Genomic DNA, 24607 nt, shown 5'->3' on the forward strand with positions numbered 1-24607 from the left:
ACAATTATTCCTCCAAAGGTATTTATAACAACAAAAACACATGATAAGGCACAGGACAGATCAAAACATTTTATACAGGGATTGAGGAGTGCAGCACAGTTCGATTATGTTATTGGGTAACAAAACTATGAAGTGTATGGTTTAAGAAGAAACCAACTGCACTAAACCACATCAAATACAGATCACAGTAATTGAAAAAGCACCAGCAGTATTCTACTTTCCTAAGCAATAATAATATAGTCCTTTTTTTTTGAAAAAATGTGTAAATGATCACATCTCCTCATCCTTGCAAGAAATGCTTGAGTTCATGTTACCAAGTTTATTGCTACAAAAGCATACAATCACAACTTATGCCTTAAAAAGATCTTTAACTGGGAAGAAATGGCAATCTATAAAAGCAAGGGAAGAAGAACATTTAAAAAAGCAAAAAGTCTTTCAGAACAAATGTCTTATCATAAACACTCATGAAAGTAAAGAGACATTAAACCTTGGTTTCCTGGTGGGCTGCACAAGACCCTTATCTCATCTCTAGGTGGAATCATCATGCATTGTAGATGAACCTTCACTTGGTAGGTTTGCAGAGAGAGACAAGAACAAGGTGCTGGTGTACTACTATCAATCAAAACACTACTTCTCCAGCGCAGCAGGAAGCAGAAACTCTGCCCCAAAACCCATAGCCCAACAGAGTAAGAGTTGGTAGTGGGTCATCAGCTCAACATACTACCTCCTTGGACTTGCACAGGTGGGCAGAAAGTAAAGGGGACTTTCTGGATAGGTACTGAATGAAAGACATTAAAAAAGAGGAAATTCTCCAAGAGTCCAGTCAATTCCAGCTCTGCGGGTTGAAAGCAGAAAATTTTAAGTAGCTACTGCAAAAGAATTTTTTCTACTCATTTTCCCACAAACACTTTATAAGGCCTATATAAATGAGAAAACGGCAAATTTCTGACAACTACGAGGCTCTACATCTCCTGCAACAAAGGAGATGAAGCACCTGCAAATTGTGTCAGGTCACTAATCTCAATTGATGAATACCAAGGAAATCAAACTAAAAGATATGGAACACCACAGAAAAAAGCCTGACCATTCCTCAAGTCTCATCCAGTTAGGCAAAATGCTGAAGCAGGAATTAGCTTTCCACTACTAACTACACTGCTCAAATATGAAAATTTGTTAACTGCTACTGTTGTCCTATTGAATTTTTCAAGTTTCTTACCACACGAAACTTAAAAACTTCAGATCTTTTAAGCAGTTAAGTGCATTCTCTAAACCTGGACATATTTTGATGGAAAAAAACAGAATACTCAGGCAGGTAGTTCAAGATGAAGCAAAACATGAGAACTTCTAGTAAACATATTCTGTCTCAAGTTTACAAATCTAAATGCATTCTCCTAAAAAAAAAAAAAAAAAAAAACCACCAAAAAACAGTGAAAGGCCTTTGATTATTATGAGGCAACCTGTGATTTCCAAAACTAATGTGCCTTTGCCTAGATTTTTAAACTGACAAACCAGCAGCATTTGGGTTATTTTTTAACTTTATTCTTAGAAACAACCCAGCAAATTGTATTAAACCTATTTTTAAATGTAGCTAACCCCACAAAGTTGAGGATAAGGTCAGCCTGAACAATAAAATTTATCCAAAGAGCTGAAGAAAAGGCCCAAGAATACTAGCAGGAAGGGGAAAATCTATGTTGTTATTAGGATGTTACTTCTAGTGAAATACCACTGAAGTCCAATGTTATCCAAACCACAGTGCAATGTGTATAAAGCAGCAAAGACTGTAAGTTCCATACACTGAAGAGAAGTAATAATTATATGGCTTTTTCTTATTATTTTGTTCAGACTTGGAATTTGGCTTTGGGACTGATTCAAACTACATGTAGTTCAAAAGAAAAGAGTCCTTCAGCATAGAAGCATGTTCTAAAAAAATGAGTAGATGCAAATTTCAGTACTAGTTTTCATCTTAAAGCAACCAAAAAAAATGAGAACACGATTGAGATGTCCACCTAGCACAAGGCAACAAGAGTAATTTAAAGTAGTTTATTGTAAGGGGACATAACTGAGCTCAGAAGTCTCATATTTGACTCTTGTCCAGAAACAGGAATCAAAATGAACTATTAAGCTGTAGTTTAAATGTTCGAAGATTTTTCAGCTGGGAACATTATGCAGTCCTAAATGGTAAAAACAGTTAAGTCCTATCCCAATAAAAAACTTAGGAAAAATAGTATTCTACAAATAAGATGAAGTTCCAACAGACAATAAATTGGTTTGGAAATGTTCATATTAGAAAAATCACACTGACAGCAATAAGCACACTGTTGAACAGTATGAAACCAGGTAAGTATTTTTGCACTAAGTGTACTATGAAGTCCATTGTAAAAACTTTAAAACCTACTTGGACTTCCAGGCACACTGAGGTATTTTAATGACAAATGTATCATCATTCTTCTTCCTGCTGCCTATTGCTTTTCTCTTCTGCTAAACCTTACATTCCAGCCTAATAGCAATGTATTTTCTACTCCAATCAACCATACCATTCAGTGGTATTTCCTGGAAAAATATTTCCTTGTGCATCTGATAAACACAGAAGAAAATCCTTCAAAGCCAGCTTGATATACCACAGATTCCAGTTAAGTAACACTGAAGCAAGAAATTAAGAATGTCCTTAGTGAACCTACAATCACAGGAAACAGGGTGCAAAGATATTTTAGTAAAATTCAACTATATCAAGCACGTGACTTGGACTTCACTACATAATTGTAAAGTAATGTGGATTCAGAAAGTGTGAAAGACTGACTGCAGTAAAAATAAACTGGAAAGTTCTACACAAGCAACATTATAGTACTATACTATTACACAATCATGCATGTTTCATTTGGGAAAGAAAAGCAGCTCATGTGGAATTTTAGAAGAGCAAACTCTTTTCCATTATTTTCTGGTTAGAAATAATTCAGTGGTACCCGACTAGACAAAAACAATGACCAAAAAATGTTACCTCGCAGGTGCCACACAGAATCTCATTAGGGATAAATAAAAACATACTCTTTCCTTGAGGAACTGCTGAACTTCTATCAGCAATTAAACACTATTAAATCAAACTGCACATAACAACTGTGTGAATTTGCAGTGCAACTCATTTATCAGTGTTCTCATACAATTCTGGCCTGCCCACATTTTCAGGAATTAGACCTGCAAGTTTCCCCATTTTTACAAATGTTCAAAGAATTTAACATTATTAGACTGTCATAAATGATTTAAGATTTTTGGCAGGCCATCTGCTGTAATAGCTTTGAATTTCCCTTAAGTGCCTATTATGGATGACTTATTCTAACAAGAATTAGCACTACCCTGTGGCTCAGACAAAATCTAAACTCTTAACTCCTTTGCATCACTGACATGACAAGCAAAGGACAGTATTACGTATGTGGTATTTACTTAAGGTAAATTAAGATGCATGACGTGTCCCATATATTGGACATTCTTTTGATCCTAACTTGAAACTACTAATTCTAAATCAGAGTAAGACCCTCTCCATGTGCTTGGACTGTATACTTTGTACCTCTCATCAGCAGAGTAAAAACTCCAGAAAATTTTAGAAATCCTTTGCCCATTACAGTAGGGTTAAAAAACAAGCAAGATCAGCTAACATTTACCATTCCACAAATTCCAACTACATTTGAAAAGTCATACCAGTCCTATTCTGCATTCCAAATTTCTGCAATATTCATTAGTTTAAGTGTAAGAACCATCATGAGTGGAAGACTGATTGACTTGTAATGTTTCCTGTATTGGTTGTACTCTGGTTCTACTTTGTTACTGTAGTATACAGAAGAATTTAATCAATCTTCCCAGAAAGAATCTCAGTAACTAGAGCTATTTTAGTGGCTCATTAGCTACTTATTAAAAACAGACTTCCTCACTGATATCTTAGGACAGTGAAAACAAAAACTAGATTGCATGGATTTGTTTTTAAAGAAGTTGATGTTATCATTTTTGCCACTATAAACTGATACTAAAAACAAATACCGGCAAAGAAAGCATACATCCTATACTTCTTGGATTCTTCCACTGCCCATGCATAGGGAAAAATACTGCTCTAATACTGCAGAATTCTCCCCTTCCAATACAGGCAAGAGATGACAAGATTTCAAAAATGACTGTGCAAAATCTTTTATTTTCTCTTCTGTCACAGGGAGCAATCGTAGTTTACTCTTTTCAAACCATGCTTTCCCCTCAAAAAATACAGACATAATTCTGAGCCTTTCAACCACTTCACATTCTTCATTACATGGCAGAAATTTCAGCCATAACCGTTTGCCATTTCACACTCATTAGCTTGGGTATTCTCCATGTTGTGAGTGAACGGGCATGCAGCTTTGCTCATCCTCAACACATGAAATTTAGGACTTCCAGCAGGGTGGACAGTTTCACTCAGAAACCTGAGCATCTAGAAGTTTTAGAGATGTTCAGCATCACAACAGTGAAGTCTCTTGTAGTATTTCACTGGCTTTGCACACATCATCTAGCGATCATACTTATCTCTTTACCAGCTGAGCCAACATTCAAATTATTATTACAGAATTTTTAACTCCTAAGTCTGTAGGAAGAAATTTTAGAACACTGCAGCAAGTTCCAATTGTTTTTTTCTGTATTTGTATACAGCCTGATCACAGAGGAAATTGTACCTTAATTCACTTCAGTTAATGCTTCCATCCAAACACTCAAAGGAAAGTTTCAATACCAAAAAGCCACTATTGCCCTGTCATCCATATCCTACAGTCACATCATGCCACCAGCTGTACTACATGGTGAAGGCCAAGTTTTCATTTTCACTATCAACACATACTATACATACATGGGGCCCATAACATATGAAGAAGAGAACGTTACCTATGGCGTAGCTTCAGTCCTTGGAGGGAGTGGGGGGGGGGGGGGGAAGTTGCTTTTGTTGTTTGGCAGGAAATTTTTTTTTTTTTTTTCTTTTGCAAATGTCGATTTTATACATTGGTAGGCTACGGCTTCCAAATCACAGTACTGAAAGGACTGCCACACCCTGAGAAGTGGAGGAGGGATTTGGTTTGGTTTATTTAATTGGGAACTCCTTGTAGTACTCCTGGATGCTTACATAGTAACAGTAGCTAAAAACTCTTGCCATCTTTGGCTGTCCAGGAGACTACACCCATTCTCCAAGAATGTGGATTCAAGCATAGTTTTCTATGTATTCATCACCCCTAGGCTGAGTATCATCAAGCTACACCCCAGGGATGAGGCCTTTCAACTGAATCAACAGGCAGCCTGCCCGCGACCTGGCGCGTGGGGATTGCTCACCCATACCGAGCTGCCTGCTGGTCTGTTACCAGATTCTTTCCAAGATCTGGTGCTTGATTTCATGCTAATGAGTGGGAGTGGACCTGTTTCCCCATGAATTTCTGTGATAATGGCAGTTGAGAGATCAACAGTACGGGCCAAAATAAGGGGAGGGAGGCTCATTTCCACAGCAGCTGACTTCAGCAGTGAAATATCTGTGGTGGTGTCTCAACCGCATAACAATTATTAGTTCAGCAAAATTTCCTTTGCGATAGCATTGTCTTTATAGGAACAGTTTCAATGGCTACAAAGAGAAAAATGTAAAGCACCATCTCAGAGCCCTATATTGAGTTTCAGCAGGCACTCATATTGCGTTACCATGTATTTGGAGCCTATATGCCTGCAACATTTTTATTTTAACAAATAATGGTATTTAAGAATTTGCATGGAAAGCTTACGAAAAATGCAACAAATGCTACTTTATGTAGAAGTAACAGCAGGGACGGGCCAAAAAACAGTGACATATTTATTTTATTCAATTATTTTGTGTGCCAGTTGGAAAGCAGTTAATACCACAGAAGTAAAATAAGTAAACAGATAAATCAAGGCAGAGACCATTCCACAGTTTAGATTCCCCATGTCTTCCCTGTTCCAGCAACTCGGTAGTTTTTTGCTCTATTAAAAGAAGCTACTCACTTCAGTGAACAATACTTTTTGTCAGTGAAGTCTTGTATTAAAAAACATTCTGCAGCCTTCATGCTAGGTTTTTAGTACTCGCTATTCATATGCAACTCTGCACATCAAGAATGCTATTGTACCACTGCAGAAAAATAACTACCTAAGGCACAGGCTTTACAAAGCAATCACTGCAGATCACGTGCAATACAGCAAAAGCTCCGGTGCATCTGGACAGGGCAGAAGAAGAGAACTTAACATTGTTCCTTTTCAAAAGTGGGGTTTCACTGATTTAAAAATTAAACAAGTAACCTACCTTACACAGCTATGGTAGGCCCTAGACAGCTCAAGGGACAACGGGGAGCTACACACAAACACGTGATACTTAAGGCCTTTCAGATAATGCACAAAAAGAAAGCAAACATGAATTAAGAAGTGGATTCTTATTACTCCTGTACATTATATACATGCATGATGCCAGTTAGCCTTACTTAGTGAATCTTCACATACAGGTTAGGGCTTACTTACCTAAACTGTTTGTAAATCAATTTTAATTAAGCTGCAACTTGTGCATAGACTAGACTGTAGCTCAGCATGCACTTAATATCCAAAAACTGTAAGGAAACAAAAAAGAAATCTAGGAACAGCGTGAAAACACCACTTACCTACTTCTTAGTCACTGAACAAAAATCTACCCAGAAAGCAGAAATAATGAAGACATCTACCTTCACACAGCTGATTATTTTAACGTTAATTTTGTGCTGGTCTGCTATGTGAAAATAGTAGCATATTAACATGTTCCTATCTTCTGGTTCTGTTGACTTTTCAGTGTCTTTGTCAATGTCCTAAGTTTCCTATGTTAAATTAAAAGCAGTCTCTGAACTCTGAGCCCTAAATACAGAAGCATATGAAAAAAAAAAAAAATCCATTCCGCTTTGCCACTTATAAAGCCACTCTTGACCCCCTGCTTTTGGAACGGGTATTTGTTAACACAAATGCATTGGGCGTCACATTTTTTCCTTACATTTCAGATGACAATATTGCCAAAAGTACAAATTTTATTCGTTCAAATTTATTTTGTACTTACACTCATGTGGTATACTGAATGTGCCAACTCTAAAAAAACACACTGCGGTCTGAGTGTGTTTGCACCCTCTGCTAAAAGAAATCTCATACTAAAATCTAACAAGATCACAGCATTACAAACACAGAATAATCTTCCAGACAATCTAAAGCAATTGAGATATCCAGATAAAGGTCCTGGGAACCCTGGATATAAGAAAATGCTTTCTCCCCACAGGAACACTCCAACAGTGCCCAGAGTGGCTCTGCAGTGCTTATCTTTGATGTTTTCTTCCACATGGTTTTCAAGATCAGAACTAAGCTGAATGAAGCCTTGAGCAACCACCTAGTCAGACATCAAGCTGACCTTGCTTTAACCACAAGGTTGGACTACAGACCTTCCAAGATCCCTTCCAACCTCAACTGTCCTGCGAAAGCAACATAAAGTCTGCAGGGCTCTTCTCTGATCTTTCAGCTACGTAAGTCTCAGGTGGTAACATTTTCCAATAGTTTGTAGGCTGGCAGTGCCCTTACAAAGCTACCATCTTTAGTAGCTTTTTGGGGGAGGGGGGGAACTTTTTGAGGGGAAAAAAGCTTTAACAGATTACTAATTTGAACAGACTTCCCCAGACTGCTCACTCCAACGCAGGCATGTTGGCTCACTGCCAGTTTTGCCCAGATGCTCAAACCCAAGCACCCGTACCAACTTAGTCACAGGGTGAGTAGCCACTGCCCAAACTACTGTTTCTGGACCAGTGAAAACATCTCTAGAGGTGCATCACAATGGATCAGGGGTTTTTTTGCTTTGTTTTTACAGTAAGAGGGGAAGAAAGCCTTCCCCCATATTAACTGGAAAGAAATCATCAAGCACCTGCCTGTGCTTCTGGCAGAGCTGTGGGACAGCTCTGAAGGCCTGCCAGATCTACTCGGCATCCTCCTTTGCACAGCGGGCACGCTGCCAGACTGAGTTAAAACACCGCCTCAGATCTAGTTTGCACTCCCAGCTGGGACAGCTAGCTGGGATTTAAAACACTCATAAATTTGGGTGTGAGGGTGGCATGAATTGACAACAGAACTAGGCCATGGCTCTAAAGGACTTCTCGTCTGGTGCGGGGTCAGCTCAAGCGGCTCCGCTCTGCCGCTCGCCCTGGTCTCCTCAAGGTCTGAGCAGACACAGGTAGCGCGGGGCAGGGGCAGGGGCAGCGGCAGGGGCAGCGGCAGCGGCAGGGACAGGGGCTGGGGCAGCGGCAGGGGCAGCGGCAGGGACAGGGGCAGCGGCAGGGGCAGGGGCAGCGGCAGGGGCAGCGGCAGGGGCAGCGGCAGCGGCAGGGGCCACAGACCTGTGGGCAATGGGACCAGTGGCCCAGCCAGCACCCGCCGCCTGGGCAAGGCACAGGGCAGGTACTGCTGGCACCTCTGGGCTGGCAGGGACAGCCAGGCCCCAATTTGTTCTCAAAAATCAGGCCTCTCTCTCAGCTGCTCACCTGGTCTTCAGCAATTACCCCACTCCTCTGCCTCCATGCTCTGCCCAGCACTTGCCACAGCCTGTTCCCTCCCTGCTGCAGCTTCTCTCTCCTCACTTTCAGGGGACAGGGGAGACGGCAGCACCTTCCTTCCTAGTTAATCCCCTGTCAACAAAATCTCCTTCAAAAAAAAATGAAATGACAGCGCCTCAGACAAGTGCAATGCCCAACAAGAAGTCCTAACTCTTGCTGCTTGTGCACCTCCGAAGTTAGGTAACACTAGTGGGACACCTCTTTCTAGAAGGGCACGCTGGGAGTGAGCATCTCTGGCTGCTGCGATGGCAGTACCGGCACACGGCTAGCCAGCAGCTCCTAAGCGTTCCTCCTCTACTTCAGCCTGTGCTCACGGCACGGCCCATCCTTCCCAATGGCACCGGGGGTCTTTGCCTCTCCAAACTGGCAGCAGCTTGTAACACAACAACACCAGGCATCTGCGTTCAGGGAACCTCGCCAGGCCACGTATCTGTTACTAGTCCCTCCATTACTTGTTCTAGGTTCAGGCTGCCCCAAAAGTGAGACTCTGGCCGTGAGGGGGGAACCAAACCACATGCACACAAAAAATGTAAGATGAACCTTTCAGTCCACCTCTGATAAACTCCTGTCCAATAAGCGACACAGTTATGTTCAAGGCGGTAAGCAACACTCACTTAAGTCAGCAATGCTGATATAAATGCTCTACTGTCTTGCTGTAGAAGTAATTATTCTTGAAAACTCAAACTGCCCATGTAAAATCTTTTAGTTGTATTTAGTTGATTGAGACAAGTTAAGACAGCATGAAGTAAGATTTCATCCCAAGTCTTCACCGCAACAAAATAAAACCAAAAGTATGCTTAAAGAAGAATCTCAGTTCTTAAACTTCATAGAAAACTGTTCCACCTAAAGCCTCCAAGGCTGGCTAAGGTTTTCTAATGCACCATGAGCAAGGAATAAAAAGTAACCAAGTGTAATTTAAGAGTCTTGGGGAAAAAAAATACCACCTGTACTTGTTTTATGTAGGTACATGTTTCACAACATCCAGTTAAAACCAGAAAATGAAGTTAAAATGCTTACTCAACTACTTAAATGCTGTATTAATATCAGTTAATTTTAAGTTTATATGGAAAATTAACTAGTTAATTGAAAGATCTCAGTGCAACATATGCTTATTTTGATAAAATTGCAGCAAAGGAAAAAAATCAAAACTAGGAATGTTCCTCTTGTTCTACCTAAAGGCACTCAGAAAATGATGTTGCCACTAAGGCATGGGAAGATACAATACGGAGACAAAGTTTGACAAACTGTAAGTCCCAGTAGCCGTAGATAATATCCCTAAGAAAAAAAGAAAAAAAAAAAAGAAAAAAGCAAACCACTGTGCTATGCCTTCTCTGCATAAAGGAAAAGAATCGTCTTTCTCCTATTAAAGACTTGTTTCACTAATATCTTACTCTCTTCACTAAGGAATTCAAACAGAGGAAAGTTGTGTAACAGTCAAGTTCAGAACACATAAATCACAGAAATCTAACCAATAAACAAAGATTACACCATCACAATCTCTGACCATGGATTTGTGAAGAACAAACCAGCTGCTTTTTCCAAGATTCAGTGGTACAGTGCTGCTGCATAGCAGAGAGGTTGTGAGCGCCCAAAACAGTGCACAGGGAGCACATGTGTATTTTGCAGGAATTGTGAACTGCCTGCTGGAAAGCCAGCTCCGATTTCCTGGAGCTGACTCTTGTCAATTGGTATTTACATACTTACTTTTTATTTACATATTTACTAGATATATTTACTTTCTTCCAATGTCACAAAGCTCCTTCAAGCAAGAAAAACAGTGAGAGCCGAGGATAAAACTGTCTATAAAATGGCTTTATAGTTAATCCATTGTTGTCTGCATTCATCATTTGAAATAATTATTACTAGCAAACAGAGGAGAGACTTTCCAAAGCACACACCACAGACAGACCTGTAAATTAAATTAAGTACTTTGTAGGACTGTTTCTTCATTGAGTGGTAGCATTCCCCAAATATACAGTTTACTATAACATCTGGATCCTTTCATCATCCCATTACTCCCTTTGCTATTCTTGAAATATCCCTACAACAGGAAAAGATTTTCAAAACATGCTCTGGCATGTTCAAGCCCCAAGCTCATCACTGCAATTCAGCTATTTGAAATTTACACCACCTCTTGTTTCCACCATCAAATGTACCAGCATGTCCTGCTTAACTTAATATTCCCCCCAATGCTCCTGTTCGGCATTCCCACTGCAACACAAATTACTGATGCCCTAAAAAAAAATAAAACAAAAAGATATGTCAAACTCCACGACATTTGGCTTATTTTAAATATGCTCTCCTCAAAATCATCTCTCCCCTGGTCAACCATCAGTGGTTCTTACATTGCATAGTAGCTATGACCCCTACATTTGAGGTGGCATGATCAAAGGAGCCCTGGCCAGACTTGGAAAAACATTTCCACTGAGAATGGACATACTGCCTGTCAAAAGGTTATTCCCACTGCGTACAGGGAGCAGCTCAGATTACCCCAGTGTAACATGAAAGTGCAAAATCTAGCTGTAGTAATCCACATATATGTTTTTCTTTCCAAAAAGGGCATATGGGAGATACTGACTGGAACAGAACATCCGTATTACCATCTGAAGAGAGGGGATGGACAGGCAATAGAAAGCTTCCCTAAACAATCCAGCTGAAGGAATCAGCTCTTTAAAAAAATGCTTTAAAAATTCTGCCTTTTACCATAGCAATTACTTATTTCTCTTCAGTTGCTTTCCTCCCCTCTAGTTAAAAATTTATATATGCAAATATACATCTACATGTAGATAATCACACACACACACGATCAGACTTTACACTCTGCGGAAGACAAAATAACTTTGGAGGCGTAAATCTTAATGTCAATGACAGGAAGGCTTTGGTGAACCATTACCATAAATCTGACAAACGCTAATTTGATGGGTGGCTGTATCTGTCTGCTGCAAGACCAGTCTAGACAGTCTATTGAGAAATCCTAAAACACAACTGTTTGTTCCCTGTAACACCATCTGGATATGGCAATAAGAGCCGACCCAGTGCCATTCACACATGGATCAAAGCACATGCTAATGCCATCATGAAGTCATACACATAAAAAATTCAATCTGAGAACTCTATGCAATTTTCCTAAGTCCTCAGTGAAGAAACCTCAGACTTAGCGCAACTCAAGCTAAGTGCATGAAGAGGGGGAGAGGGTGGAAAAAAAGAAGAGAATATTTAATGAGCTTGGCCTTCCAGAGGAATGTTAGGCCACCCATTGTATTGGAAAAGGCTCATGTCACACTTCAGTCATGGCACCCATCAGGGTGCCCCTTTACAAAAATTGATCCGGAGGTTTTTGTAATTACCTGTTTCAAACAGAAAGAGTGCCCACAAACACAAGAAGGTTTCCAAGGTGTAAATCTTGCATTTTCTTATTTAAGACAAGGCTGGCAGAAATTGCAATATTGCAGACAATATTGAAAACCCCTCTCTCATTAAACTGCACCATGGCATCAGATCAAAGCACCAAGGGCCCCCTATTGAACTTCTCTAAATATTACAAACATAAGAGCAAGTCTGGCTATGCAGAAACTAAAAGTAAAGCCATTTTTTTTTCTGTCTCCAAAACCCAAAACATGGCTTCCCATCATACAGCCTAAAATGACACAAGTAGTACTATGTAGTCATGCTGCAAACTTTAATTTTGACAAAGGTTCATCCACTCAAAAAAAATTAAAATATCAAAGATTACAGGGGGGGGGGGTTCTGCAAAGCTCACTTCCAACAGCTTCTGGGGTGCTTTTTAAACTACTGCCTTTCAAGAGGTCTTGAAATTTTTATTTAATGTAATGTGTTATGTAACAAATTCAACAACCTGCAGAAGACATTCAGCTTTGTCATAAAATCCACCATTTTTTTCAATGAAGTATCCACTAATACCAAGCTTCCAGCAATTATATTGTTCCCAGGCTTTTGACCATTCAGACTGTATTTTCCATTTAACTCTGGGGGTTTTTCATGATGTAAAAGTTTAAAACAAGCAGGTTTTCATCTTTCTGTAAAAACTATAGTATGAAGCTAGTTTGCTGATACTGAAGATGTATCAAGACTGAAAAAGGCAGGTTTTAACAACCATTTTGATACAAGCTCCACCTTTAAAAATTGGCATCCTATCATTTAAGTTTTTTTTCTCTAATCTTTTGAAAGCAATCTAAACACTCAGATGGAGGTATCTGATATAGGAAGTATTTGGGCAAGACCACAGTCCTAGCTCCTTGAATACTTTTCTTTGTAAATTAAAAAATGACAAGTGGCAGAATTTATTTCTGCCATCGTGAACAGTTCAATGCAAATTAGGTAAGTACTAAAACTGCATTTTGAACTCCTATAGACTGATGTTAGTAATTTTCTTATTCCCAAAAAACAGAATTGACATGTAAAAAAGAATGCCCTAAAATACTGCATCCCAAATATAGTGTTTCATTAAATTACTGTAGAAAAATAAACTCCTTAGTCCCTTTACAGAACCTGCAAAACCCCTGTAAATCTGCACACAAACACATATAAATCACTGGAACTAGACTGCCAAACACAAACAATTTAATAAATCTCTCACTCAAACTTGAAAAAATACACACTTTTAAGAGTACGGTTATGAAGTTAAAAGAGCTATACTGTGGTTCATCACTGAAATACAACTGTAAAAAAGAATACACTCTACAGTCCTCATGATCTTGTAATCCAGTACGTCTATGGAAATTTACAATTGTCTTAAAATTTAAGTTCTGCATAGGGTTCTTAATAAAAACTTCAGAAAAGAAACAAGTTCAGTAACATTCTGAGGAACCTTCTGCTAACATGCCATGAGAAGGGCTGATTCCAATAACTTTAAGTGATATAGATTACATAAATCTTTTTTTCCTATAAGATTAGCATTTCAAGCAAAAAAAAAAAAAAAAAATAAAAGGGTTCGGGTGGGGGGTGTGGTGTGAACAGAGAAAACTTACTTTTGCAATCAGAGTACTCTTTCAGAGAAAAAAGATGTGATTAAGTAATCTTTCTGTTTGAAGTGTGCTCATGGATAAACAGAACAAAAAAAATCTTCACAAAGATTTCCGGTACTATAAAAGCCATGAGTGACTGGCCCTGACTTAAGGCTCCTATGAGTCATCAAGTTTTCAGAATGTAGTTATGTTTCAGTATGGGGCAGCGGGAGACTTACAGGAATGAGCTGCGCATCACAAACCAAGGGCTGCTGCTGCAGAAAGCGAGACATTCCTCTTGAGGAAAAAAGGGGCATACATATGACAGTGACGTCTCATTGCATTTGCAATGGCATTACATGGCATCAATACCGGCACGAGGCTCTTCTACGTCTGAATCACGTACAACAGCCAAAGGATGCCGATGCACTTAGTATCTGCTTACAAGTACCTATAACCTCCTGTCCCCTCTGAATTCCTGCACACGGATAATTGCCTTCAGAGGACTAACCTAATTCTAGGCAGAAGAGAATGTAACCCAGCCACCAACGCTCCGGCAGCAGACGCGCGGTGACGGGCACTCCAGGCAGGACCCGCGATTCCCGACGACGCGCCCGCGCGCGGTGCAGCAGGCCAGCACTGCCATCTGCTGGTCGCTGCCGCCGCACAAGCCCGGCGCGCTCCGCCTCCCCCTCCTCCTCCTCCTCCTCCTCCTCCGGCTTAAACCCACCACCTCTCCTAAGCACCAGACAGAGCAGGACCAAAGACCGCACCTTTGAGAAGCCAGTCTCAGGGAAGACATGCACCAGTAAACTCCTCTGGTAATTCTGTAATTCTACATAACATAAAACAAAAGTCCCATTTCTTTTAATTAAATGTCTAAGCAGCACAGAATTGCAGCAGAGCAGAGCGTGCTGCAGCCGCTCCCCAGAACCACACTGGCACTGTCACCAGGCAGCTGTGCAGTGCCCTCGTCTGCTTTCCCACCAATGCCCTTTTCCATTTTTCAGTCCTTTTCAGAGTACAGAAATAAACAAATCTGTATTCTGAGAAGCTGTCGATTTTCACACACATAAAAAACGTTACAAGGCTACCCAGTGTTGTTAGCACAACAATCAACAATTCTTCAAATTTCACCAAACGCTACAGACTCAAATCATACCTCTAACATAAAGCTTGCAGACAAACCATGCACTAGCTAATAAAATGATATTTCATTCAGCTGCTTAAACGAGTTGCCAGGAAGTTACTGACGTGCACAATTCATTACAATCACAACCTTGATGTAATGAAGATTTTAGCAAAAAAGAAGCACAAGGATTTATTTGTGCCACTGACCTTTTCACTGGGACTCAGTAAGTTTGACTGGTAAGTTTTAACGGTTATACTTGAGAATTCCACTCCAAAATCGTTTTTCTAATTAACAACAAATTTGGATCCCCTAGACTCACACACATAATTTAAAGAAAAGAAATGATGGATTTTCTCAATGGAACACATCTCACACATGTATAATCACAATAATGAAATTATTGAACCTTCACCTGTAAATACACTGAAGACAAATTGAACCACTCTCCATTATGAAAACCAAAAATGTTATCACTGCTTTGCAGGGTACAAATAGCCATTTAATCACTTCAATCATCAAGTAAGTGTCATGTAATTACAGGACACAGATATTCATGTCTCACAGTTTACATGACAATAAAAGGCTACCTGTTACCATATGTAGCAATTTGGAGTTCACGGTGACAGTTGGCAGATGTTGAAGGTAACTTTAGAAAGGTGAGAATAATTGTGAAATCTGTAATTACAATATTGTGAAGTTACACACTCAGAGGATTGTGATTTGCTGTTGTTTTGCAGTGTTTGGGGTTTTCATTCACATTCTATCAAAATGTGAATAACCTTTCAGAACCACAGGTCTGCCCATGTTATTCTGCCGAGATGTTACAGGTACGGTGGTCCTGGAACTTAAAATGATTTGTTATAAAAACATCACCAAGATATCAACATTTAATTTTGCACTGTTTCAAAGATCACCTGAAGATTTTGCCTCTAGCCTTGTTCTATTTTTGCTGTGTAGCTTCTCTTGTGTATTTCTCTTTCACTGGTATCTTCAAGTTCTAAAATGCTCTCCCAAAAGACTGCTGCAGTCACTCTGCCCCTCCCTATTTGTTAAAACTGTTCTTTGCAGAATGTTGCAATACATTTGCCCTGCAGAACTCACAAAAGCAAGACACAACCTTCTATTTTCTACACCTGGTAGACAAAAAAGAAATACAGATGAACTGGAAAGCTAAAAAGACCAAATTTTCATACAGTTCTGATCAGAAATTGCCAACGACTTTAATCACTCCCTCCAACAGATCTGGGAACAGGTTTTAATCTACAAGCTGCCATACTATTAAATTCAACCTGCAGAATCCAGTGGGAACACAAAGAAATTAGCTTTCAGATGTCAGGTGTGATACATACAAATTACTACCTCCTTCTTAAACACTATATTCCCTTTTTACTTGAAGTCACCAGTGAACAAGAGACAAAGGCAAACACTATCTGTAAAATGGCACTTTTTAAATCCTGGTTCTAGGAAAAAAAATGGGAAAAGAAATCTAGATGATGCTTCTCTTGTTAGTTCCCCCTTTTTATCTGTGAATAAAGATGATCAGCTTTGGACCTACCCTAAGTCACCTATGAATCAGAAACCTAAGAATGAAACTTCTGAACAGCTCTTTGCAGACAGTAAAAGGGAACGGGCACCTCCAAAAGCAAGCCTCTTCTCACTGTAAAATGACTAAGGTCATAGGTGTACTTCTTCTGTGTTCAGATTTAGGAGAAGTAAAACCCACCTGTAGTAAAGAAATAGCTGTCAACAGGATGTTCATACTGATAATCAGTTAGGCTATTTTATTTTTCTTATGCGATATTAACTCATCCGTGGCAGCCCGACTGAAATCTCCTCTCTTCAGTAACTGGGTATCAGTTGCCCCTCAACGCAAGATGATTTACGACTGGAAATTAATATTGAAAAAAAAGTTATGTAAGTTGCAAAAGAACAGAAAGATAAATGAGTAGCTGGAATTGTTAAACAAGCAGGTTTTAAAGTGTTCTCTTCTGGTGAGGAAAAAAAGATCTATTATTAGATGGAAATTGTAGGATTGCTGACAGTAACAATGAAAAGCAGGAGAAGTTTAATGCACACATCTGCCCAAGAAAAAAGCAAACAACATTCTGATGATGATGATGAAGAAATAGTTTCCATTCCAACAGCAACTCAAGATGTTATACAGCAACTATTAATTGGACACTTCTACATCAGCAGAGCTGGGTAACTTGGACGCAAGTGCGCTCAAAGAGATGGCATAGGTACTGGCTGGACTGGTAATGTTGTCATTAAGGTCTGAAAACCTGGAACTGGAAAGTTCACACGAACAGAAAGAACAGAACTGCTATGTCAATATTTACAAAAGATGGACTGGATGTCCTAAATAATTATAGGCCTCTCAGGCTTGACTAGATTTTGTGAAGAAAAATAATTTTTATGTAATGAAATAGCTGATGAGAGATTTGGTAATGAACAATTAAACTAAATTACACAATGAATGCCAATCAATAGGTCTACAGACAATAGACTTACTGTTTTTACACTGGCTTTTAAAAAGTCTGTCTTTATGTAATACTCTTAGTCTTCTGCAATGCACGGTTTGGCACCGTAGGACATTTTGCTTAATCCATTAGAACAATCCAATATCAACAAAGCACTTTTTAAACTGTGTAAGTTTATTTGATTTATGGGCTCCAGGATATACCTGTAAACAAGGAGCTTTCATCAAGTGATGCATTTTCTAGCATGATCCCATGGGACCTGCCCATGCTGTCTGACATTTAACAGCACCTGTCCCGAAGAAGCCCAAGATCATCAACAACTGAGAAAGAATACTGATAAATAATGAAAAAGAAAGCTTGCCAATATATTACCAGGTGTCTAGAGCACAGCAATGTGATTTGGAATAGACACTCCTTGAACAAATCTACAGAAGATAATCCTGTTTCAAGCTGCTGGATGTGCGCAGGGTTTCTTGGAGAGGGGGTTGCACAGAATTTGCTTGAAATTTGCACAGAAAGAAAATCACAGACCACGTTGACTGTTTTGCACACAGGTAATGGTAGGTATAACAGCAAACCCAGGGGTGCGCACAATAGTATCTAGAAGCAAAAAAAGACGATGGTATTTTCTACCCTGGAAAACAATGCTTCTGAAAATGTTTTGGGGCATGGTAGATAAATTTTCGTGGGGCATCTGTAAGGATCAGTCATAGCCTCAAAGAACTGATGTCTGCTTTGGAGATTAGGGAATTACCACGTTGGAAAAGAAAGGTTTTATGATGTCCGTAGTTGACACAAGAATAATTCCCACTGCACTGCTGTTGTCTGTCCTGATGTCTCCAAAGAACAGTGTTCAAGTATGCAGAAAAACAGAACCAAAGAGGTCACAAAAGAGTCATCAGAATGACTGAAATACTAGAAAAAATTCTCTGATAATTCAGGGCTTGAGGAACTCATAATACTTGCCTTATTAAAAAAAAGCAAGAAAAATCTTCCTTAGAACACACCGAAGAGAATCAAAAAATGCATCAGGCATTCATTAAAGGGGAGGCAGTTGAACACTTGAACATCTTGCCCAGACTGTAGTGGATCTTCTACTACTGGAAATTTTCAAATCATAATTAGATTCTTTGACCCTCACTCCAAAAAGTTGTTCTAGTTTAGAGGATAATTTGTACACTTTATTATGAATAAAGACAAGGTAATTAAAACAAAACCTTCTGGATTTACACCTATTAATTTACAATGAATAACCAACAACCACGGCTGTAATGAAACAGGGAGAAGGCACTGGATGTCCTCAAGATGAGTATTTCTATGCTTCGTTCCACAAGTGCCATCACATGCTGTTCAGCATCTCGCAGTGCTGGCAGAAGCCTGTACGATGTTGAAGTATCCCAGACATGGAGCTCAGCTCACACTCCAAGCAGAAGTAACTCTAATGGGGATAATACGGTTCACCAAGTTACAACTGCTATAGACTGAATTTGGATTACTGCGCTCAAGGCAGTTCAGACAGAACAAACAGGACAAAGTAAACACAATTCCCCATTTATAACACAGCAGCCCAGTCTCTTTAATGCTGAGAGAGAAATACCTCTTTCAGGACACTGGTGCATGTCAGGCCCAAGAGCAAAAGCAAACCTTTCCACCTCTCCTCTGGGACACAGTAGCAGAAAAAGCTTCCAGATTACCTGGCCTGTCACAGGGACTGCAAAACATGCAGAAGCAGAAATTACTTCTGCAAGGCACAGAGAAAAAGAAAGGAGGCAAAGGGGGTACAGGAACACGCTTCTTTCATTCTCCCTTTTCCTCCCTGCTCCTGCCACGAAGCCAGCAGCAAGAGATGGTTAAAAAAAGGCAGGAGACCTGCGGGTGTTTAAGTGAGATGGGTGCCACCCTGGCTACCATTTAAGAGACCATGCTCCTTTGTCCCTACAGCTGGGGAGGAAGCGTTTCACTCATCCTCTCCCATGTGCTAAATAGAGTAAGCCTGGAGGACAGAAATTGACTGCTTATCAAAAGATGGACCATACTGACTTCATTGTACTTCTTCTGGCTGTCAGCTTCAGAAAGCTTTTTATACATTATTGTTCCATGTTTGGGGTGCCCAACTCTGACTACTCTGACTGGAGTGGCTCATCTCCATAACCTACAGCCAGTAACTGAGGTTTTCTTTTTCTTGGGGTGAGGAAATTTGGGGTTTCTCCCTTTGCCAGGGCTGCGAACTGTCCTGGGAGTGCCCAAAAAGGGACAAGATCCCAGCAGTATTTTAGTCCGTGAAGAAGCAGAACCAGCTCCTAACACACAGGCAGGTGTCTGTTTGCCTTAAACAGTAACAGCTTTTATCTACTCCATTTTGAGAAGTAATAAACTGCAAATTTTTCATTTAGACCCAAAAATAGTCCATGTGTGCTGGCAAACAGGTCTGCAAAGTCTGCACCAACTCAAGAATTGAAATGGTGTCAGCAGATGACCATTACTGGGTAGCAGTTTAGATAGCTTTTATTCGAACCAATGCAGCAGAGAAAATTCATTGTTAAATGTGGTATGCTTGAAAGGAAGGACAGTCACCAAATCGTCATTCAGAAATAAGACAAGCTCAGGTCCTGCTGAAATCATCCTTCCTTTTCCCACCTGGGAACTTATTATAGGGAAACCTCACCACTGAGAAAACATTTCAGAGAAGCATGCGTCTACACATTGAAACAGATTACTAATTGCAGGCTAGTGAAGGCAAGCATGATTCTCTACAGCAAACCCTTCTCCTCTCAGAAGACAGATCTTATGCAAACAATACATGCTAGCTACAAAAACATAAGATGCCAACAGCTTTCTAGTTTGTTATGCTATTTAATAACAAGTTTGTACCAAGCACAGTGTGGGACTCCAAAAAAAACCCCAAACAAACAAACCCCAACCAAAAAAAAAACCAAACTGAAAAATGCATAGTCATTTGTAATGTTACTCAGGTCAAATTTAGAATGGTTTTGTTAGAAAAGCCCGGAATGATTCTGGATTACAGGAAGCCTTTTAAGAGTCTTAGAGATGTTCTCTGAGTCAAAAGGGCATAAACAAAAGAGAGTCTTAAATATGAGATACATGAGGTTAAATCAAGCCACTACAGATAATACAGAACAAAAAAACCCCACAAACCATATTCTACCTGTTCTGAAGCTCTCAGTAAGCCACAACACAAATGTTGTCAGTCTTCTCCATGCAGCAAAATGAAAAAGATGGGGCTAAATGGGCAATACAGTAGTCTAAGAAAATTCCCGCTGAAAATTCAGTTTACATTTAATAACTTGCATCTAGAAATAGTATAAACCAAACTTTTTCCATAGCAAAGCTTAAATGTGTTCCCTAAAGCAATTTATCATCAAGGTGAAATCAAATTATGGTATTTCAGATAGCAGTTTGCAGATAGAAGGCATATGGTTCTACCTTGCACAGTTCTATTCTACTGTTTAGGGACTATTCAGCACACATTAATGCCACAGGACATTTTTTAGTTCCCACACGTAGCAAACAACTCCTATCTGGACTATGCCATTTGCTACCTACTAATCTGAAAAGACTGAGATTAATTCATGATCTGGAAAAACACAAACAGAAGTATGATAAAGGACATCTGAGAACAGAATTTGGCACATATTCCTTACAAAACCTGGCCCCTGATGGCTGATGTTATAAGTCTCCTAAACACAACAGTGCAGTTCAAGACAAAGCTCCCCCTTGCAGTGTGATGCCAGTATGGTAGAAAGAAAAGCTTGTAAGAATTTCTCAGCAATTTATACTGAACCAAGTGATGCAAAGTTGGTAACTGGAATGCTGCCCTCATTAACGTCCTGATTTGGACCAGATGCTTCTAGGTCTAATATCAACAGTGCATCAACTTCATGTGAACAAGGAACAACCTTTAACACACAGGCTAGACTCATCTGGAATATGTCAGATGTACAAAAGCATTCATCAAAGCCTCTAATAGCACAATTTTAAGAGAATCTTCTGAATATTGAATACAATCTTACAAAGAAAAGACTTCTGTTGTTAGGAGTCAAGGGAGTTAAATAACAGCAGTTATATAAAGGTTATCAGAAAAACACAGGGCCAGGATGGATACAGAAGAGAGATCACTGAGTCAGCCAACAAGGTACGAAACAACAGCAAGATATGAAACATCACAGATCTGTATGAGAAGCAAAACCAATGCTTCCCTTTTCCTAGCACTACAGCTTACCAAGAAATACAGCAATCATGTGAGCAGAAAAATAACTATTAGCAAAAGAGATTTAAACATTTAAGCCCAAAAAACTGATCACTCTAGTTCTAGCATCAAAATTTCACTGAATTAACAGTATTCTACCTTGTTTTCCTGGGGCAATCAGCAACTAGAAGGAGCTAGAGGAAACAGGTGATGAAGCAACAGGTGGGAACAACCCAGAAGAGCCTGGAGGTACAAAGGAGTAAGACTTGTGGAAATGCAACTTGGTGTTGGTAAGTGAAGTCATCACTCAGCAGCTGAATAAATTCTCTGAGGCCTCCACTCTACGTAATTTTATAATCTCTCAGAATAAGTCTCAAGACTTCACTAGTCCCTTTCATAGAAACTGAAGGATTTGTATTAATAAACATTTTTTTCAGTACATTTGCCATTAGGAACATGACAAATACGAACAGAACACCCTTGATCACCTTCCTTTGTATTAGCCGTCCTTTCAGTATTTTCTACAAGAACCTGAGAACTAGCCTCACCATGCATTACCTTCTGTAAATCTTGAGACCACCACCAACCTGAACTTCAGTACCATACTTCAAATAAAATGAACCCAGGACTTACAGTGCTGCTACAAACAAAACATACTTTTGTTGGTTCATCAATGATCTAACAGGTGCTGTATGGAGCATCTATAGTGGAAGTAAAGGTTTACGACCTTTTCCTTCATGGTACAAAACAAGGGCATGCATGGAATCGACAGTTTCTAGTCTGCATTAAACTCAAGGGGATGTAGCAAAAGGTTTCCTGAGACAACTAACAGCTCACTGCTGTCAAAAGGGTAGGCTCACCCCTTTCTGTGTCCCTTCCCAGCTGCATATTCCTTTCCCTTACATGCCAGCAGCCCTTGGTGCTAATCTTACCCCTCATATGAGACCATTCAGTTCACTGAAATGTTAGAAAACCAACATAAGGGTGAAGAAAATAAACCAGTTTGCTAAACTGGCAAAAAACTAAACAGGTCCTGGAGAGTATGACCACCACATACACACACTTTATTCCCCACGCCAAAGCATGAGGAAAGAGGGGTCATAAACATCAGAGCTTTCAGTAGCTTTCAGTAGCCAACTGGTTCTGGCAGCTCAGCTGTCCCAAGAAGCCTCATGATAACCATGCCTGCATTTTACAGGTTTGAACATTTATTAGAAAATAATGTGAAAATATCATGTGACAGCTATCCATAACATTATGAATTGTTTCAGGTAGGTGTTTCAGTGAATCAACAAGGTCTGGAGGCTTTAGCTTAGAACTAGAAAAAACAGCTATTTTTTTCTAATTCTCATTCCCTTGAGTCTCAAAAACGACAAAGTGTTAACTGAAGAGTTAAGAGGTTTTTTTCATGATAAAATTCATTCTCATTTGGAGCCACTGCTGGATTTCAGTGCTGGCCTAACTTGTTTGTTTGCATCCTGATGTTTACTCTAGGCTCTGTTTGTTCTCCAATATACCTGTAATCACTCTTCTCTGTAGTCCTTGGCACTCATAAGCACTACATCTTTGTAAGCTCTGCAGTACAAGACATGAGACAATTCAGAACCTGCCCACCCAAGGACACAACTGTCTAACCAGAAGGGATTTACATTGCTTCTCTTTCCAAACCAGACAAATCTATCTTCCTGGCATGTCTTTTTCCAGAGTGCCTAATAGCTTAGTTGAGACAGTGGAAATGGCAGAAAAAACAAACAGAGCCGTCTCGCCTCAGATATCCTGCACCTATTTCAAAGAACTAGATATGCAAAAGCAACCCAGCCTTGAAAAGTCACAGTCACAACTTTCCTCTTTCTCTTCTATACTCTATAATTGGAAAACAAAAGATGGGTAAGGTTCCTTCTCCAAGAAAAACCACACAATGATCCAGAGATGAAGCATTTGTGGAAAGAGTAAGAAGCATCAATTACTTCAGTAAGCTAAAAAAGTGGCTACTTAAACGAACAAAGATTAGAACAACGGGTTTTCCCCACACACAAAATACAATTAAGACAACAAAACCCCACTGTTATAAACACTACAGAATCCAGTAACTGACAAGAATCAAAGAGGTTCTAGCCATTTACACAGCAGCAAGCTTACTCAGAGAGCTGCAATGCTAGAAGAAAAAAACAGATTGTAAGGAAAACAAACTGTTTAAAATCAACTTTTAACCACTAGGCATTGCACAAAATCCTCATAAACATGCAGATTAGTCCATGTGTTCTCTATGGGAATTTTTTGGTTTTACTGAATGTTGGAGACTGTGCTCCCACCTGGATTACAGGTACAAAGTATGACAGTCTTTATGATCTTATCTCCCAATCCAATGCTATAGGGACAAAAAGCTCTACTAAGCGTTACTCAAATCCCCACAGGTGGTTTGCTTCTATAAAAATAAAATTTAAAAAACTCAAACAAAACAAAACTTAGACAAACCATACAGAGCCTAACAGCCGTACAGTTTTGCAAGGAAACTGCAAACAAACAGAGCACTGCAGACCCTCCCTAACATCCTCCTTCCTCTGTTTTCTCCCTAGTTTAGCCAACAGGGAAGACTGCTGTGGGTTGTCACCCTCCCTGGACAGCAACAGCACTGCAGAAGGTGGTTCTCTCTTGGCATCCTACAGGACAAAAGCCTAGAAATGTTGTGGGCTGCAGGCAGAAAGGTTGCCTTTCTGTTTCTATATTCTACATCCCTCTGCCACGACAGTAACACACGGTTAATTTCTCACTACCACCCTGTTTCTCAGATGTGGGGCTGAGGCAGCCACACGTCGGCTCTGCAGAAGGTGCCCAGTTCCCAGGAGGTGCTGCACTGACCCACCCCACACGCCCCGAGCGATCACGTCCTGGCCAGCTCCCACCTTCCGCGACACTGCGTGCCACCGGTGGCCCCCCGGCCCCCCGTGCTCTCCCCGCACATGGTGGCTGGCCCTCCCTGCCCTACAGCTGCTCTCGCCCCCAAGCTTTATTCCTCGCTCCCTCCAGCTTCCCGTACACGGCCCACACAGTCTCCCAGCAGCTGCTGCAGATGTTCACAGGTCACCTGGCTATCAGGTCGCCCTGTGCTTTACTGATGTGACAATAATGCTAGGGGGAAAAGCGGGAGGAAACCCCCGAAGAAAAGCAGCTTCGTCTCCCCTTCCCTCGGTTTCGGACCTCAGCTTCCCAAACCGAGCCCTCGG

General features: G+C 40.2%; 1 protein-coding gene across 7 annotated transcripts in view; it reads right to left on the reverse strand.

Moving 5' to 3' along the window:
* ARL15 (ARF like GTPase 15) overlaps window positions 1-24607 on the reverse strand; it is a 224856-nt gene that overhangs the window by 157210 nt on the left and 43039 nt on the right. Inside the window, exon 1 of one of the 7 annotated variants that reach the window (XM_080373129.1) lies at window positions 5329-8226. The exons of the other annotated variants lie outside the window; for them this stretch is intronic. Coding sequence (XP_080229255.1) covers window positions 5329-5490 — 162 coding nt within the window. The 5' untranslated portion in view covers window positions 5491-8226. Of the gene's footprint in view, window positions 1-5328; window positions 8227-24607 lie in introns of those variants that run through there. 7 annotated transcript variants of the gene reach the window in all.

This window comes from Falco punctatus (genome assembly GCF_963210335.1).
Source record: "Falco punctatus genome assembly, chromosome: Z".
Lineage (NCBI taxonomy): Eukaryota > Metazoa > Chordata > Aves > Falconiformes > Falconidae > Falco > Falco punctatus.